The sequence below is a fragment of the Nelumbo nucifera genome, chromosome 8 (genome assembly GCF_055504915.1).
Source record: "Nelumbo nucifera cultivar China Antique chromosome 8, China Antique-T2T, whole genome shotgun sequence".
In the NCBI taxonomy this organism is placed as follows: Eukaryota; Viridiplantae; Streptophyta; class Magnoliopsida; order Proteales; family Nelumbonaceae; genus Nelumbo; species Nelumbo nucifera.
In genome coordinates this window covers 46064413-46083383 of record NC_142656.1, presented here as the reverse complement: position 1 = coordinate 46083383, position 18971 = coordinate 46064413, and the positions used below count along the sequence as shown (strand labels likewise).

Sequence of the window (18971 nt, the reverse complement as noted above, 5' to 3'; positions counted from 1 at the left end):
ACCTTCACTCATTATCATGCATTTGATGTATCTATCAAATCGTTATCATGCATTGGATGTATCTACCAAACTAGCATTTTAAACCCGCCATTTATCTAGTCAGTCAAACCGTTCAACCATCATTCAGCCTTGATTTTAGGATGAATTCTCAATTTGGTCAAAAAATGTTGAGTTGGTTAAAAACTACCTGACCAAAGAAGTTGAACTGTTGACTTGTTTAACTCAGTCATTGGATCACAAGCTGCACAGTCAATGTATGTGCAAACTTTCATAGGTTATAAACTTGAATGTGGACGCAATGGCTATTCAGCGGGCTGTGGAACCCAAGGTTCAAAATATCGATATGCCCGATACGCCAATAGGGGTGTATCGGGCAAATCGATACACATTTTCAAGCCCTTTTTTTGCAACCAATTCAGGGAGGCCGGTTTAAGTCTCCTTTACCCCCTGAACCGGTCAGACCGCCGATACACCCACTGTAGGTACGTATCGAAAGGGTCCCGGAACGATACGTATTGGCTGATACGGCCCGATACATATCGATACTTTGGACCTTGGTGGAACCAATGATAATGCCCCGCACCTGTGAAAAAATACATGGGGCCTATAGTGAAAAGGCTGTAGGTTGTATTTGATCACTGGCTGGAGTTTTATCATTGGTTCGACAGTTAATCCTTTCTCCACGACTTTGCATTCAATTATCTGATTGAGATGGTTTTTTATTTTTTTTTATTTTGGGAAACTTGGTAAGATTTATGCATTCCAAGGAACCAAAGTAATTTTTAACATTTTTTTACAAATAAAAAATTAAATTAAACAACGTAAATTAAACATAGAATAATATTTATATATACATATATTAAATCTAAAAAATAATTATACATTTTTATTGATAAAATATTTGTTATAAAAAATGCTGACATGTCACAATCTGACCCATTCGACCTAGATGGTCAAACCACCATCCACGACCTAGAGGCAAAAATAATTCAGCCTCCGGGTCCATTTTTAAAACATTGTATCAAACCCGTTGATATAACATCAATTTAATGCATCTTGTAATGGATTTTTAAGATTGGAAGCTCAAACATTGTTTAATGTATTTTATGATATCTACAAGTTCTAGATTCCCAATGTTGTTGATTGTAATGTATCTCTTAATATAAACTATTAAAGTGCACATTTCTTCTTATTCATATTAGTGTTATTAATATATTTACGAGATTTGTAAGACTCTCCAATGTACCCAAGTATATCCATATCATTCCACTGTATCCATATGTGCCTCAAGCATACGATATGATATATAACAATGTTTTGAACCTTACATTATGAGAACTCATAATACTTAATGGAAAGAACAAGCCTTTTATTTCTGTCTTCCTAAAGGAAATACTCCAAGGGGAGTTCAGTATGTGAAGCACACATGGACTCCCACACATTTAAAATTACAAGTGAAGTTCAAAAAGAGCAAGAAAAACATACTACTGAAGTTTTGACAAGTATAGAGGCGCTAATCCAAATTATGCATCTCACTTTGCAGGATTTCAGAGCTATCATGTCATGAAGAATAACATACTACTAAACAACTTCACAACTTTTATCATGTAATCTTAACCTGCAACCTTTTCTTATTAGTTTATGAAGGGCTGCCTTGGCTTCCTCTAATGTTTCTACTGCATGTCCTTCTTCAAAAGATAGCCTCTGAATGTTGAACTGAAAAACAAAGAACAGATCAAAGAAATGCTCCAATTATCTGAAACATATCTCGAGTATCACACCCGTCAAAATTCATAATGCAAGTTGTAACAAACTACTCTATGCTTTGTGCTATAATCCATCAGCAAACCCAATTAATGGGATACTGAATTGAGACCTCTTAGGTCAACCATAATCCAAATAGATAATCCTCACCATTTAAATTCAATACGTGACATTATTTTTGGACAGAAAAGGAAAATGCAGTTCATGACAATTCACAGATTGATAGTCAGAACCACCAATATTGACTTTCAATTATGACTAAAGCAGGAGGCATCACAATGTTAAATAAAAAAATGTAAGAACGAAACCAAAAAGCTTAATGCAACAATCCAATCATATACCAGATAATAATAACTGTTTGAGAGAGATTATCCAAAAATACAGTTGTTCATACAAGTTGTGTGTGCATTTGCTGATGATGCATGTGCAAGAAACAGGATTCAATATATACCTGTGCACCTTGACGAACACGGATATCAGTGCCTTTACTGTCAATTGATATGAGAGCAGCATCATCTATCTCTGTCTCAGTTGACAAGAGCTCTCTAAGTGGTTTGGAGAAGATTGCGTTCAGTTCCTATAAAACCAATCAAATATTTAAGAATCCTTTAAATTGGTTCACATCAATATCAAGGGGCACTTGAACATACCCAAGGCTGTATCGGATCAGGATATAACAGAACTAAGTATGGATTCTTTATTTTATAATTTTATTTAATTTTTTTTTTTTTTTTGGGGGGGGAGGGGGGGAATCTGCAAGTTTCTAGGTTCCACCTTTCACATCTAATTCTGTAAAGAAATTGATTTCAGGAACTTGAAGATTGACATGAGTCCGATTTTATGTCCGAGGATTTCAAATTTTCTGGGATGTTCATCATTTTAATTCTGCATAACTAGGAGTTTAAACAGTGTTCATTTCCAAAAACAGCCTAAACTAGGCAAACAGAATAAGCAAAAGTACATTATGCTGCTTGTTTGGCCAAATTAAGCATTAAAGAGATTCACCTTTAGATTCTGCTCCCCTCCATCAACTGCAATCTTATCAGGTTGAAGACTCTCATATTCCTCGACATCTACCCAAGCAACAGTGCCAAAGCCTCCAATGAAATATATATCACTGGTAGAAACAAGGAGAAATCAAGCCCACAATGCTAAGAAAGAGATTTCATGCTAATGACTTCCCTTGCAGAATAAACAACACATGCTTATGCTGTCAATGATTATGATGCCACAAGGTCTTGACTTCTCAGAACATAGGAAAACCCAAAATGGTTAGCCAGAGATATCCCATGCAGCCACTACATTTACAAAATATTGAGTGCATAAATTATTACAAATCACACACACATAGAGTTCATCTTTTATTTGGATTGAGACTAAATACAAGCTGGTTAGGACTCAAAGTTTTCTCATCTTTGTAGAATGTAGTTCAGCACTTTCAAACCTAGTCTAAATAGATTAATTATCCTTGGCAGCCTCAGGAAATATTGACCAAGGCAATTGAGGTATTGGTAGTGAAATTACAGGTTGGTCAGGAGGTACTAACAGTGGCAGAGGTGGTCCCTGGTGGTGTGCTGGTCATAGTGGTCAAGGTGGTGGTAGTGGTGGTGGAGAGAGGTCATGACAAAGGACATGCACCTCCTCAGAAGTGCACATATTGCGGCCTGTATAGCCATAGTAGTGTTTTAAAAGGCATGGGAGGCGTATGCACGCCTCCAGGCGAAGCGCTCCCTAAACGCCCTGAGGCGTATGCCAGAGCCTCCAGGCGAGGCTCCCAAAACGCCCTGAGGCGTGCTAGAGGCGTACGCCTCTTGCGCCTCATGCACATCTGATATGAAAATACAGAAAAAAAAAAGAAAAAAGAAAGAAGGAAAGGAAAAGAAAAGAAAAGGAAAGGAACAGAAAAGAAAGGGAAAGGGAAAGGGAAAGGGAAAGGGAAAGGGAAAGGGAAAGAAAAGGAAAGGGAAAGAAAAGGAAAGGAAAGAAAAGGAAAGATAAGAAAAATAGAGAAAAGGAAATAAAAGAAAAGTAAGGGAAGGGAAGAAAAGATAAGGGGAAAGAAAATGGTTTGCCTCCTCGCTTCGCTCGCTCGCCTTTGCTTCGACAAGACCCCCCTTTGAACTACTGTTATGCATCTTTATTCTTCTTAATATAAAAGATTTTTATTAAAAATAAAGAAAAAATGAGATCCCCCCTTCCTTTTCATCCTCCTCATAACCCCCCTCCTCTTAAGGAGGCTTACGCCTCCTTGTGTTCAGGAGGCTTACGCCTCTTGCGTTCTGAATTACGCCTCACGTCTCTAGGTAGTGGAACGCCTCACATCACGCCACCGCGTTTTAAAACACTGCCATACTACCCATTTTTATTATGATCATCTTGACCAAACATCTAGTTAGGTTAATCACGCAGTTGAAATCTTTCAAGATGAATATAAAAAACTTCACTAGGCTTTGCCAATTAAATAATATTGTAATTCTTACCAAAGCAGATACAGTTTGTCTTGTTTCCCCAAGTTTTCTCAAAACGCCTTCTTGGGTCATGGGTTTAAGACCTTTACATCACATAACTAACATTCAGGTATGTTTATTTAATTAATTTTCTACCTCTATTGGCAGATGGAACTACATCTAAATTGTCCAGATTAGTATTTTTTCATCCTAATTCTTCTTGTCTTTATCTCCTGTTTTGCACATTGCCAAGTTTCTTCTTGATCTAATGTCTTGTGAGTAGACCAAATCCATTAATTGTTCCCCAACTTTTATCCTTCTGTATTTATTAGGATCTAGAAACAAAGATAGTGGTTTATATTACCTAGGTAGATGTCAATGTCTAAAATCAAGGTTAGTAGCAGAAGGATATATTCAGACCTATAGTATCAACTATTCTAAAACATTTGGCCTGCTTCTAAAATTAGACCAATGCATTTTATTATTTCCTTAGCCAGTGTTTTAAAAGCACAAGAAGCAAAAAAGGCACAGGGGTCAATTTGCACCTTAGGCGCAAGGCGAGGTGTGCGCCTTTTTGAAGCAAGGCACAAAAAATAAAAATAAAAAATGCTAAAAAATCAAAATAAAAGTCAAAATAAAAAATGCCAATAAATCAAAAATGGAAAAAAATAAAAAAGAAAGTATTAAACATAATATTAATAAAATATATAAACTTAAATTTTAAAATAAATGTTTTAAAACCTATTATCTAAAATTAAAATACATAAACATAACTTGTAAAGCATACTCAAATGAGAATTTAAAAATAAAATCAAACATATAAAACAGTTTCAAGCATGTAAAACCGACAATCTCTTTTTTTCTCAATTGCATTACTTCAAGTAGCTAATGTGATGTAAAACATACTGATTCTATGAGCCGCCTTTGTGCCACGCCCCTCAAAGCAAGCCCAAACAAGTCCATGTTAGGGTCTTAAATTCTTAATTCTAACACAAAAAATAATGATTTTATAATTTTAATTGCTTTTTAAGAAGATATTTTTTTAGGATCAATGAATGAACATCATTACCAAATAGGGGGTTCTCGAGGCTTCGGTGAGCAAGTGAAGCCAACGAACTGGTGAGGTGTGCCTTTTAAATCACCGTCCTTAGCCATTAATCTTGGCCAGAAATTCTTTCGATTTTTTTCTAATACATGAAATTCTTTCAATTTGATGTCAATAAGCGCGCGCGTGTATGTGTGGGTTGGTGGGTGGAGCAAGAAAAGGACGAGGAAGGTGACACTCCACATCCTTTGCCAACAGAGAAGGAAGGGGAGATTGAAGGATTAAAAAAGAGGAAAAAGAAGGGGCATAGCATGGAGTAGGCCAGCAAAAGCCCAATGAACAGGCAAAGAAGGCAAGAAAGTCAGGTAGGAAAAGAAAGAAAAAATCAAGCAAGGTGGAGAGACTGAAGTGTGAAGTGGATTATGATAAAGGGAGTTTAGGTCCTCTAGGAAGGGAAGATAGTAAGGGAAGTTAAACCTTCAAAGGATTACTTAGAACTTGCTTTTATGAAAATAATACGTTCGAATTTAAGGGGTTTGGATAGCTCAAGGAAAAGAAGAGTGATTAGGGAAATGTTGAGGAAAGAAAAGCCAACTATAGTATTGTGTCAAGAGTCAAAGCTTCCTGAAGTGGATAGAAGGTGGGTAAGAAGTATATAGTCTGCTAGAGGTTTAAGTTGGGCCTTCTCACAACCTTTAGGGTCTTCAAGGGGGAAATTATAACTGTAGAAGCTTTGAGTGCATAGGGGAACTAATTGGAAACTTCTTAGTCTTTGTCAAACTAAAAAGGAAGGAAGATGGCTTAGTTTGGGTCTTAACTAATGTGTATGGCCCTACATCTTATAGAGAGAGGGAAGGGTTGTGGGGGGAATTAGCAACTATTAGAGGAATTTGGGATGGTCCATGGTGCTTTGGAGGAGACTTTAATGTGATTAGTTACTTACATCAAACTAATAACCCCCACTATAGGATCACTTCTAGTATGATAAACTTCAATCGTTTTGTGGATTCTTTTGAGTTGAGGGAGATGCCTCTCTTACAAACTAAATACACCTAGTCAATTTTTCAAGAGGCAACCCATTTGTTACAAATTGGACATATCAATTTTTAAAAGCGCAAGGTGCAGGGGTCAATTTGCGCATGAGGTGCAAGGTGTAAGGCGAGGTGCGCGCCTTTTTGAAGCAAGGCGCAAAATTATAAAAAAAAAATGCTAAATAATCAAAAAATTGTCAGAAATTTCAAAAAAATGTCAAAAATCAAAAAATACTAAACATAATATTAATAAAAATATAAACTTAAATTTTAAAATAATTTTTAAAAAAACTATTAACTAAAATTAAAATACATAAACATAAGATGTAATTATGTAAAGCATAATGAAATGAGAATTTAAAAATAAAATCAAACATATAAAACATTTTTAAGCATTTAAAACCTCTAATCTCTTATTTCACTCAATTGCATTCCTTCATGTAGCAAATGTAATGTAAAACATATCACATTCCTGATTCTACAAGCCGCCTTTGTGCCACGCCCATCAAGGCATGCCTAAACAAGTCCATGTTAGGTCTTAAATTCTTAGTTTTCACACAAAAAAATAATGATTTTATAGTTTTACTTGCTTTTTAAGAAGACATTTTATTAGGATGAATGAATGAACAACATTACCAAATTGGGGGTTCTCGGACCTAGGACTTTTGAAAGGACTGCGCCTAGGACCTAGGCGAGGCGAGGCGAGGCGAGGCGAGGCGCATACCCTGAAATGTGCCTCGCCTATGCGCCTAGGCACGCCTCAGGCGTGCCTTTTAAATCACTAGACATGTGTCTCTTGTTCATAGTATATTGATCCTGTTTTCCTTATAATTTAGACCTATGTCAAGGGGTGAGAAGGGAATCACTGAGAGTAAGGGCATGATATTCTATTTCTCTACAAATAGTGAAATTGTTTTGCTCTTTCCTTCAGAAGTAGGATTGCAAGACAAAACACATAAACTGTGTTTCTTCTTCTCCATATTTCTGATTTATTATTTCCTTCTCTGTACATTGCCATTCTCTTGATAGACTGTCAAAACAGGAGTAAAGCCAATCCTACATGGTTGGGTTAAGCCTTGTTGCGTTGGGTTGAGTAGAGCAGGTTGGCAGTCCTACTTATCTGAGTAATATTACAGCCATTATCAAACAAAATACACAAAAAGGGAAATTACGTTTTTGAACAGTATGAGTATGAAATGTGTTGCTAGACAGGGGTGTGATTGGGTGTGATGCCAAGTCGAAGGGCACTTTTCTAAACTGATTTTTCTGATTTTTATTAAATATAAATATGGTTAGATTTGTGTTGTTTCTTTGTACTGTGCCTGCTGCCTGTTAGGTCAGGTTTCTTTTATGATCATTAATACAAATTTCTGTTAATTTCATTAAAAAAAAAACAAAAAAAGTAGAGTATGAAACTGACTTTCAATCAACAAACAGATGCAATAAAAATAGGAAGTACAATTTATTGACTTGTTTAAGTCAATGCAAACCACAATGTTTTTGTCAAATCAGAATAAATTCAGACACAAATGACGAACCTTATGTTTTGCATCCTGAAATAGTAAAAATTTCCCCATTGCTGGGAAGCTCCTTGTTGATGTTTTGCAATATACTGCTTATGAGCCCATTCCTGTCAATACAGTCAACCACAGAAACAATAAATTCACAAATATCCATGTTTCTCTCATACAAATTCCCATCTCTTCTGAATATAGCATATATGAGGATAAATGCAGGGGTCTGAAACCACCAGCAAAACACTCACATGCAGGTCTTTTGTTTCATTTTTTTAAGTCACAACCAGTGTTTTAAAATGCGGAGGTGTGACACGAGGCGTTCCACTACCTAGAAGCGTGAGGCGTAATTCAGAACGCAAGAGGTGTAAGCCTCCCGAACACAAGGAGGCATAAGCCTCCTTAAGAGGAGGGGGATTTATGAGGAGGATGAAAAGGAAGGGGGGGATCTCATTTTTTCTTTATTTTTAATAAAAAACTTTTATATTAAGAAGAATAAAGATGCATAACAGTAGTTCAAAGGGGGGGGGGGGTCTTGTCGAAGCAAAAAGGGGGTGGGGGGGTCTGGGGGGCGAAGCCCCCCAGCCGAAGGGACAGGGGGCAAACCATTTTCTTTCCCCTTATCTTTTCTTCCCTTCCCTTACTTTTCATTTCTTTCCTTTTCTATTTTTTTCTTCTCTTTCCTTTCCTTTTCTTTCCCTTTCTTTTCTTTTCCTTTCCTTTCCTTTCCTTTCCTTTTTTTTCTTTTTTTTTTCTGTATTTTCATATCAGATGTGCATGAGGCGCAAGAGGCGTACGCCTCTAGCACGCCTCATGAGAAAAGCGCAAGAGGCGTACGCCTCTTGCACCTGAGGCGTACGCCTCAGAGGTGTCAGCACCTCTGGCATATGCCTCAGGGCGTTTTGGGAGTGCCTCGCCTGGAGGCGTGCCTCCAGGCATACGCCTCCCACGCCTTTTAAAACACTGGTCACAACTACTTACAATTTCAATTGAATTGTATGATTCAAGTATGAAAAGTAGAATCCAAATCTTGAATGGATTCAATATAATGTTTGATCAAGTGTAAGATTCAATCTGGACCCAAAACTAGTGATTTCAATCCAAATCTTGAAGAGTTTCAGCATGCAAAATCATCCAGAGATCTTTAAAATCAAGGAAGAAAAATCAAGCAAAATGTTCTTCCAATGGATTTTATTAAATATAGTCTAAAAATCTGAAAATTACTTCCAAGAATTTATTAAATATAGTCTAAAAATCAAGGAAGATGTCTTTTTAGAGGAACCTTTTTTGCATAAAATATGAACTTGATTTATAGGAAAAGGCTTGGGTTCGGTGACACAGGCACCTTAACTTCCAATTCTTCTAACCAGGACCTACACATTACATAACCCTACCTTGTGAGATACACAAAATTCTTTTTTTCTTTGAAGAAGAAGAAGAAGAAGAAGAAGAAGGTAAGATAAGATTTATTAATAGAACAAACTCAATACAAAAGGACCCAGACAAGTACATTAATTGACTTCTTTATTACAGATATATAGTAACATGCTGTGATTGCATAGCCACAGATCCTCACAAGATTTCTATAAGATGGCCTTTAGAAGGTCCGAATTCTAACCTACAAGCAGCCACAAAACCTTATATTCTGAGGCCTATCAGAATTCAAGTTATCCAACATCAGGAATCTTTATGTATTGCTTATCAGCAAAAAAGATTTCATTAATAATTCAAAATCTCAGTACGGTTATTAAAGCAATTAACTATTCCAAATTACTCATCATATTACAACTTTGCCCAAAACAAAAGAGGCCTGCCAACTCTTTGTTTTGCTAACACATCTGCCATCCCATTGGCAGTCCTTACCTAGATGACAATAAAATTAAACCTCTTTGCTAGGCTATCAATTTCCAGAAAGCATGTTTGTATTTCCAAAGGGCTGGATTGATTTTCTTGGTCCATGTGATGACTAGTTGTGAATCTCCTTCAACTTCCAATTCCCTAATTCCAAGTTGTACCGCAAGTCCCAACCTTGTAATAGAGCCAATATTTCAGTCTGAACTGAGTCTAAAAGCCAATCGGTCCCAAAAATAAGGCCACTACCTCTCCTTGGTTGTTTCTAAATACTCCCCCTATGTCAACTCTTCTTCGATTGCCCAATGAGCTGCCACCAAAGTTCAATTTCAGTTTATTAAAAGCTGGGGGTTTTCCATTCCATCCTTACATTTTCTACATGCCTAACTGTATGTGCCACTTCAATCCAAGGCCTTATTATATCATTGGTTGAGAATTCACAGAAGAAGTCCAAAGTCTTTACCCAATGTGATGTCCTAATTGTTATGGCTTCAATCAATTCCTCCTCTGATTTACTCTTCTCACTAAAGATCCTTTGATTTCTTTCTTCCCAAATAGTCCACACCACCACTGCTCTTACTACCCTCCACATAATCCTTCCTCTCTTTTTTCTGTTGCCTCAAGAAACTAGTGTTGAACAAACCTACCACATCCTGCGAGAGAACCCATCTGCAACCAAAAAGAGAACAAAAGAATTCCCAAATGCAAGACACAAATGAGTAGGAGATTAATAAATGAGAAGGGTCTCACCGCTATCCTGTAAAGGAAACACACATGAGGAGATAGGCACTTATTTGGCCTTCTTTGTTGTAACAAGTCACAGGTGTTGATCTTTCCAAGAAACACTTCCCAAAACAAAGCTTGTACTTTAGGAGGGATAGGAGGTTTGCACCATATTTCTCTTACCGGGAAGTTCACCCCCAAAGGCTCAGATAGAACAAGGTTAATAAAAAAAATAAACACAAGTGAAGAGGCCATCAGGCAAGGGAACCTAGACCACTTCTAAAACCAAAGTCCCAGTGCAAACTATGTTCCCAAGGGTGACCAAATTTGGAAATAGGTTCAGCCTTGTAGTTGGACCTAGAGTAGAGTGTAAAAAATTGCATCTTAAGGGGCAGGTCCCCAACCTAAAGTTCCTCCCAAAATAAGACTCTCTCTCCCCACATCCCACATCAAAACGAGTTAAATTGAGAAAGGTAGGCAATACCTCTATTATTGCTTTCCAAGGGGATCTTGATGAAGTATGCAATGCCAGCAGCTAGCTTTGCATCCCAGCCATTTTCCGTCACACCATGAATGCTTCCAATGACCCTATGCCACAATCTATCTCCTGCTAGAGGAAATCTCCAAAGTCATTTTCCTAGGGGGTTTGTAGTTCTCTTAATCAGATTCTCAATGCCAAGTCCTCCCTGCTCTTTTGGTTTGCACACTTGCTCCCATTTTATCAAAATTGTCTTTTTCCCCCCCATTCAGTCCCATAAGAAGTTGTATTTCTCTTAATCAGATTCCCAATGCCAAGTCCCCCATGATCTTTTGGTTTGCACACTTGCTCCCATTTTATCAAAGTGGTCTTTTTTCCCCTCATTCAGTTCCCATAAGAAGTCCCTCATAAACTTTTCTAATTGCCTTGCTATTTTGCCCAGTATTCTAAAGGTGGTTAGGTAGTTAGCTAAGGTGGATTTGATCAAAGCCACTCCTCCTCCCATAAATAAGTAGCTTCCTTTCCACAGCTAATTTTTTTGCAAATCTTGCTACCACCACATTCCAAAAGCTTTCTGATCTCGAATTACCTCCCAAAGGCATACCAAGATATACTAGAGGCCAGATTTTAACCTCACAACCTAGTACTCATACTACCAATTGAATATCTTGCTCTCCCATGTTAATTCCTGTCACACAACTCTTACCCCAATTTACTTTCAACATTGAGATCCTTCGGAACCCATCTACTAAAGCTTTAAGTTCCTCATGTGAGATTCATCACAGTCCTCACAAAAAAAAAATGTCATTTCCAAATTGCAAACAAGTACAACAACCTCATTCCTGCCAACCCTCCAACTTCTAATCAAATTGTCTAGATCAGCCTTGATAATCAATTTGCTTAGAACTTCAACAACAAAGGTAAACAGGAATGAGGAAATAGGATTTCCCTGTCTTAAACCACTTTTTGCTAGGGAAGAATTCCCTAGCTGCTCCAATTACTAGAACCAAGAAATATACTGAGCTAATGCACCCTTTGATCCACTTCATCCATCTTTCTCTCAAGCCATTTTTTTTCAAAAGAACAAGTGTTATTTATTCCATTATCTCTTTTTTTGTGTTGTTTATTCCATTCTTCCATCGATTCATCGGAACAAACTTCTCCTCCATAATCTCTTTTAAGTGTTGTTTATTCCATGCTCGAGAAAGATTATTTTCACTTGTAAATCTTATACCATTGAAGTCTCCCCTAGACACCAAGATCCCTCCCACTAACCCCTAATTGCAACTAATTCCTCCCACAAAAGGTCCCTATCTCTATACAAGTTAGGGCCCTAAACATTTGTTAAGACCCATTCTCTCCCATTACTCACTTTTTTTGCTTTTGTTGAAACTAAAAATTGTCCAACCAACTCCGACACTCCACCTCATTTATCCATACTGTAAGAATTCCCCCTGAAGCATCCCCCAGAAGGGGGCAAAAGACCAGCTCAATCCTTTACCACTCCAAATACTTCTTATCCATCTTCTATCCATCTCTGAGAGCTTTGTTTCTTGCAGCATTAAAATATCTAGTCTCTCTTTCCTTGCCACATTCTAAGGAATCTTTATGTATTCCCGCAATCTTATAACGTGAATATCAATTCAATTTGAATTCCGCTCCTAACAATCAATAGAAGTGATATCAATTATCCCATGTTTGGGAAATTCCTTAGTTGCATTTGCACTGCCCAGAGGAACGATAGCACATTGGGGTGTGTTCAACAATATGAACGGTTTTGTTTTGAAAAACAAAAACTGCCACATCAGCAAAAATGTATTGTGGCAATTGTTTTTGTTTTAGAAAACAAAACCATTTGCATTGTCAAACATCCCCTAAGATGTGAGCTAATCAGAGAGGAATATGACCAAAAAGGCCCCTACTGAGAAGACAGTAACGAGTCTACAAAATCTTTTTGCATTCCATATTTCCATTGCCATCCGTATAACATAGGGGTAAGGGATGAGGGATCATAGGAATTCTGTTATTTAAATTGCAGACAAGTCCATTCTTAAATATAATGAATTTAAAAGTACCTGCTGATGTTCAGGAAGTGGGAAAACATCACCAAAAATTGTGACCCTTGCATTTGATAGCCCACTCCATCCAGGTATCTACAATATATAACTGTCAACAAAATCATAGAAGGAGAACGACCATTGACCCAAAGAAGATAGAACTAAGTGACCAAGCCAAGATTCAGAGCACTAACCTGTACAACAAGCGTACATCTAGGATCTGCCAACAGATTCCGTGTGTGGATAGCCAGTGGTGAAAATGAAAAGATTGGATCTTTCAAGAGAAAAATTAGAAATTTAAAGTAAATAAGTCCAAAGTTTGATGATATGAAAGAAAATAGAAAATCAGGAAAAAAAGCATGCTTTTGATGTAGGGTAAATGCACACAGGAGAGACCAACTGCTTAACAGGTCAGATGTAGGATACCACAAGCATTAAAAAAAACCATAGAACTAGATGATTATAAAGTCCATTTTTATGAAATTCCATCTGGATAAATGTTACTTTTGTGGCAAAGAGTATATCACAGATCACAAGTTATAATATCTCAGCATGGGGGGTGTGTGTGTGTGTGAGTGAGTGAGTGAGAGAGAGAGAGAGTTTTCTTAGTAAAAAATCTCCTAAAAGGAACTTCATCAAATAGGTCCTAGTACCAATGCATGTTTGGTAGACCATGAAAAATTCTAACTAATGAGGGCATTTACAATCTATTTATCTACCTATCAAATTGTTGGTCTGCATGTCAAAACCAAAATTTTGAAATTGAATGACTTACGGCCCATAGAGTCTGCTGCAAAATCTACTAGCGAACCAAATGGGTATCCCATTCGCCGGTGGTGCATCCGAGACATTACAGTGCAGAGATGAGCAAATCTGGCCTTGAATCATAAAGAGAACAAGAAAAAGGATAAGAAATCAGAGCAGTTAATGATGTAAAGCGATCATTTAACTATTTTCTATTGGTTGGAACTGAAATTAATGCATACCATGAGCAAAGCAGTTGTAAGCAACAATTTTAACATAAAACCAATATAACAACCCTTACCTGTTCCATCAGATTGCGAACTGCCAATGCTGGTCGAGGTAAACCATGAGCAGAGGTTGCACTCTGAACACCACCAGAAATTGGTGTTCTGAAAAGGCCAGCTCTTGAACCTCCACTTGTTCCACTTCCACTTGTAATTGTAAAAGGTAATACTATCTTTGCATTTTCATCTTCACCTTTTTCACTACTTCCATTTTGAACTGAATTACCCTTCAGAATATGACAGATGCCATCACAACAATGTTGAAGTAGCCATTTTCTATATCGATGCATTGACTACATTATAAGAAAAGAGGAGGGTAGATGGGTATAAACTGTACAGTGCTAAAAAGATATTAGAAGCTAAGATACAACACTGTCAGCCATCTGGCAGAATGATAAAGATTGCGAAGCCCCATTAATTCAGTACAACTGCCCATATACCAAATAGTGTAAATTGCTTATTGAAATACAGAGAAATAAACAAAGGAGCTTTTAGAGATAAAACAGGGTAATTTTGGATAAACTGAAGTGAGGTGGCAAAAAGCTCTTATACTAAGAAGTTGGCAACCTTGGTTTAGGTGCCTCCTGCATACATCAAGCTGAATTTTGACGAGAGCAGCCTAGGCAATCCAGGTCCTATGGAACAAGGGGAGTTTTTAGAGATAAAGAAGGGCATGTCATTGCTTTGTTCTCAGGACCAGTGGGAGTAGGGGACTCCATTAGGGCTGAACTTCTCGCTGTAATACAAGGTGTACAGATAGCAAAGAGATGAACTTGGAGAAGTTGATTTCTGAAGAGGATTCAAAGCTAGTCATGGAGTGGTTAAAGGAACCGGAGGCTGTAATTTGGACAGGGATGAAATTAAGAAGCTCAAGTAGCTAACAAGAAACATGACTTTGAGGAAACAATGGGCTAGAAGGTCGGCTAATGGAACGGCTCATGGCTGATACCTTAGCCAAGCAAGAGGTGAATAGGGATCAATCAACTGTATTAGGCTCAATTGTAACTTCAATTCACTTTGTATATTTTCATATAAGAGGTTGCACCTCATGCCTCTCTAAGTGATGTTTGTTCAAGAAACAGGTTTTTGAGGAATCAATGGACTAGAAGGTTGGCTAATGGGATGGCTGATACCTTAGCCAGCAAGGGATGAATAGGGAACAATCAACTGTATTAGGCTCAGTTGTAACTTAAATTCACTTTGTATATTGTCATGTAAAGAGGTTGCACCTCATGCCTCTCTAAATGATGTTTGTATTGTTTGTCCTGTTTGATATTTCTTTAATAAAATTCTCTATTACTCATCAAAAAAATATGAAATAAGCAAAGTGTTCAGAAAAATAAAGAATCAAAAGAAAGAAATAATATTAAGTTTTGGGGGAATAAAGAATCAACAGAAAGCTTCCCCTCTTTAAAGTACCAAAGAAAACGATCTATCTAACCAAATAAAGCAATAAAATCCGTTCCAAGACCTCTCTGTCTGGATAAGTAACTAGAATGCCACAAAGAATATTGGTACCAAAGCATACATGACAATAACCCAAAAATAGATTCCAACAAGGATTGAATTGATAGCTTAGCCCAGTTTCCCACTTTAGCAAAACATATTGAAGACTTGTTAGTTGGCTGGCTAAAAATAAATAGGACAGAGGTTTAAAGATAGTTATAGTATTCCTTTTTTTTATTAGTACGGTATTGTATTGCTAAAAAGAGGATGAGATGCCTCAAAAAATTAAAAAAAAAAAAAAGTTTTTTCTTTTTTTTTTTTGTTGAAGAAGCAATTACATTTGAAAGTTATGTTTGTTAAACTGGTAAACTTTTCATTGACCACCCATGACATGGACCATCAATTGAAATGGGAGTGATGCATAGGAGGACCATGTAGGTGTATTAGCATCAAAGGCAATCTTTTTCCCTTTGCAAAGCCAATGTATTAAATAATATTCATCAAAAGGTTTAAGAGTATACAAGTGTATAACAATAGTTATACAATAGGACCTCTGTTATTGATGTTATTAATGATCAAAATTAAATGTTTGTCATTTTTCTGTTTATGCAATTTAGGTCAATTAAAAGTATAAAATGGAATTGGTTTTGATTACACCTCAGGAATTATAGTGACCCAATTCCTTCAAATCCCATACTTTCGAATGATGGGGGGAGGTTTTATTTGCAAACCCATCTCCAAAAAACAGGGCAACCCAATGAAAAACACCAAGGACCTTCAAGTATCAAGAAAAGTTGATCCCTCAATCCTACCATATTTCCAGCCTTCAGCGTTTTTTGACCAAGCTAATGGCTTTTGAACAAGTTCTGGGTTTGGGATTAACTTGAATCGGAATTCACGCACGCCAGGTGACAGTTCGAATAGTTCAACCACCCGGGTCAACAACAGTTTGAAATCACCGAAACAAGCAATAAGATTAGTAAGCCCCGGTTTAGGAGTGCTTATTGGATAAATAAGTGCTTACAAGTGCTTGGTGAAAAAAGCGCTTCTTTCAAATGGGGGTAGTATAAGTATGTTGAAAATTACATGGTGGGCCAGGACAGGCCAGAAACGTAATATGCACTTACTAAAAAAGTACTTAAAGACAAGCCAAAAAAACTTGGCTTCTTCAAAACAGGCTTATTTTCTGACATAAGCACTTATTTGGCTTTTTTCCCAAATGCACATAAGTGCTTATTGTGTGGTCCTGGCCTAAAATAAGTGTTTTTTTATTCAATTCACAATATCGTGGTTCCTAAGAATCCCATTCCTGCTTACTAGAATCCTCATTAAATGGAGGCAAACTTGTTCAAAGCTCTTACTTGATAGCTCCTCAATCTGTGATAGAGAAAGAAATCAAAGGCGTTTCTACAAATACCACCACAAATATGATTCATAGCTCCAGTCTAGTACATATTTGTTGCCCATAATAAATAAAGTTTCTGTTACTCATCAAAATCAAGAAAATATGATTCATGGCTCCACAAAACTTCAGTACTTCTTTCCTTGTCATTGAAGTGGATCTCATCACCTTCACTTGCCCCTTCGTTTCCCTCCATTCCTTCTATCCTTGTTTTTAGTTCTCTAGTGGGAATACAAAATCAGCATTATCCATGGCTAGTCTTCTGACTTAGGGCATAGTTGTCAAAATCTTGCAACTTATGATACAATTAATGATCCAAATCATGAATCCAAGCGACCCAATTCAAATCTCACGTATGAATCCTTTTTCCGCAAATATCTTATGATTACTGTTTGAATCCTAAGATCAGATTCATGAATCTTATGATTTCTACTATCTGAGTACTACAACAAGAATAGAAGGAAAGGAGGGATCATTCATGCACTAAAATAATCATAATCTCAGTAGCCAAAATAGAAAAAAAATAATCACAATCTTATTATTTATATTCATCAGTTCATTCCAACCCATGAATCCACTTTATGAATCAAGGTGCTATAACCGATGCCAAAAGAGATTTAAAAAGTTGGACCTGTTTATTCAATTTAGACCGATTAAAAAAACATATTAAAACCAAACATGAAAATAAAGACTTGAAATACTGTTTTTTCTTTTCTTCTGCATGTTTGCTTCAAATTATAGTCTAGACCACGAATCCATTGAGTACTAAAGCTAGTGGCAATGCAAAAGTAACAAATAAATGGACATAATCATTCTCCATCTTAATCTAAACAAATAATCATTTATCAAAATTGCAAACTTCCACGAAGAAACTAATAATAAACATTCAAAGGAAGTACTAGATAGCAGGTAGAATTTTTGCATCAAAATTACCTCTAACCAAGATGAAGACGAACCTTCTTCAGGAATCAAACTAATCTCATTTCCCGATGTCCCCTCTTCTCCCTCGTCTGAAATCTCCCGAGTAAGCGCTCGAACTCGAAGCCCAAATGGTAATACTTTACCCGCACCCCGATCCTTCCAAGAAAACCGTCTTGTTTCCAAATTCTCGCAGATTCTGATAGACCCACTTGGCTTTGTCGAGGATTTGATCGAAAAGGGCGCCGATTGAACAGTCAGGTAACTCTCTATGAGCCTCGAAGAAAAAACTGAGCTCGAAAGTGCTTCCATGGGCAATACAGAAACCTCGAAAGATATCAGAGAATGAACAACCGTGACAAAAACAAAGGCTGGTGTAGAGAGCCTCTAATATCTCCGTAAGGGTTTTAATGGGTTCTGGAGGAGGAAAAGCAAGACTGCAATGGTCCCATGGCTACTTATATTTCTTTAATAAATGACAGAACGCTTTTCAAAAAAAAATGAAAGAAAAGAAAAGAAAAGACAACGCATTTTATGCTTTCTTTTCAGTTTAAGGTTCTGTTTGGTGGCGACAAAGAAGAGAACAAAGTTCACCCGTTCAACACATCCATAATGCCAAATCGCAAAAGAGAATGAAGAGGGACAATTTATGATACGAATGGTTTAACTTTTTATTTTGGTTAAATTTTTTAAACTATCTTTATGGTTTAGCTACCCGTACTGTTTATGAAAATTGACTAATGCTACCGTTACTGTTTTATCATTAACGTCTGTCAAGATAGATATTAAAATACTATTTTACCCTCCATGGTAGATTACTTGGATCTCTCCCTTCGCCGTAACTACCAAAACCACTGGAACTTGGATCGGACAAGACTCCTTATGCTAAAACCGTAGATTTCTCAAAATCGCCACTCTTTCTCAGGCGTTCTTCTCCAGAATCGCCATTCTTCTTCGGAACTGCAGAGGCTGGCATCCCTCTCATTCTCTTTGAAACCACTGCAACCGCCACTCTTCTTCTGACTACACAGCTATCTTTTGATGACTTTGGAGATGCAAAGGCTTGGCCTCCTGGGTTCTGATTCCACACTGCTATCTTCTGATGATTTTGGAGATGCAAAGGCTTGGCGTCCTAGGTTCCGATTCCACCCCACCAATGAGAAACTGATCCTCTATTATCTAATGATGAAAATGTGTCGACGCCGAATCCAGCTCAATGTGATCACAGAAATCGACGTCTACAAGTGGATCTAAAAGTGGGATTTTG

At 37.2% G+C, this 18971-nt stretch overlaps 1 protein-coding gene across 2 annotated transcripts; it reads right to left on the bottom strand.

Moving 5' to 3' along the window:
* Positions 1 to 1270: 1270 nt before the first annotated feature.
* Positions 1271 to 18315, bottom strand: LOC104609071 (uncharacterized). 2 transcript variants are annotated; one of them, XM_010275279.3, is made up of 9 exons: positions 17720 to 18315; positions 13956 to 14165; positions 13686 to 13788; positions 13105 to 13184; positions 12929 to 13006; positions 7826 to 7917; positions 2770 to 2881; positions 2216 to 2341; positions 1271 to 1716 (listed from the first exon to the last, which is right to left on the bottom strand). In XM_010275279.3, the coding sequence occupies exons 1-9, from the start codon at positions 18014 to 18016 to the stop codon at positions 1582 to 1584; spliced, it is 1233 nt and encodes a 410-aa protein (XP_010273581.1). In that variant the 5' UTR covers positions 18017 to 18315; the 3' UTR covers positions 1271 to 1581. The 2 variants fall into 2 exon arrangements, with proteins under 2 accessions (XP_010273581.1, XP_010273580.1); XM_010275278.3 differs by having other exon boundaries at positions 13956 to 14231; positions 17720 to 18152.
* Positions 18316 to 18971: the final 656 nt, after the last annotated feature.

What these genes read in the sequence shown, in the direction of transcription:
- LOC104609071 (XM_010275278.3), bottom strand. Translation starts at nt 18,016, where the DNA reads ATGGAAGCACTTTCGAGCTCAGTTTTTTCTTCGAGGCTCATAGAGAGT. An exon ending in GATGTACGCTTGTTGTACAG is followed by an intron (nt 13,007 to 13,104) that starts GTTAGTGCTCTG and finishes TATATATTGTAG; the next exon opens with ATACCTGGATGGAGTGGGCT. An exon ending in GTGTTCGTCAAGGTGCACAG is followed by an intron (nt 1,717 to 2,215) that starts GTATATATTGAA and finishes TTTGTTTTTCAG; the next exon opens with TTCAACATTCAGAGGCTATC.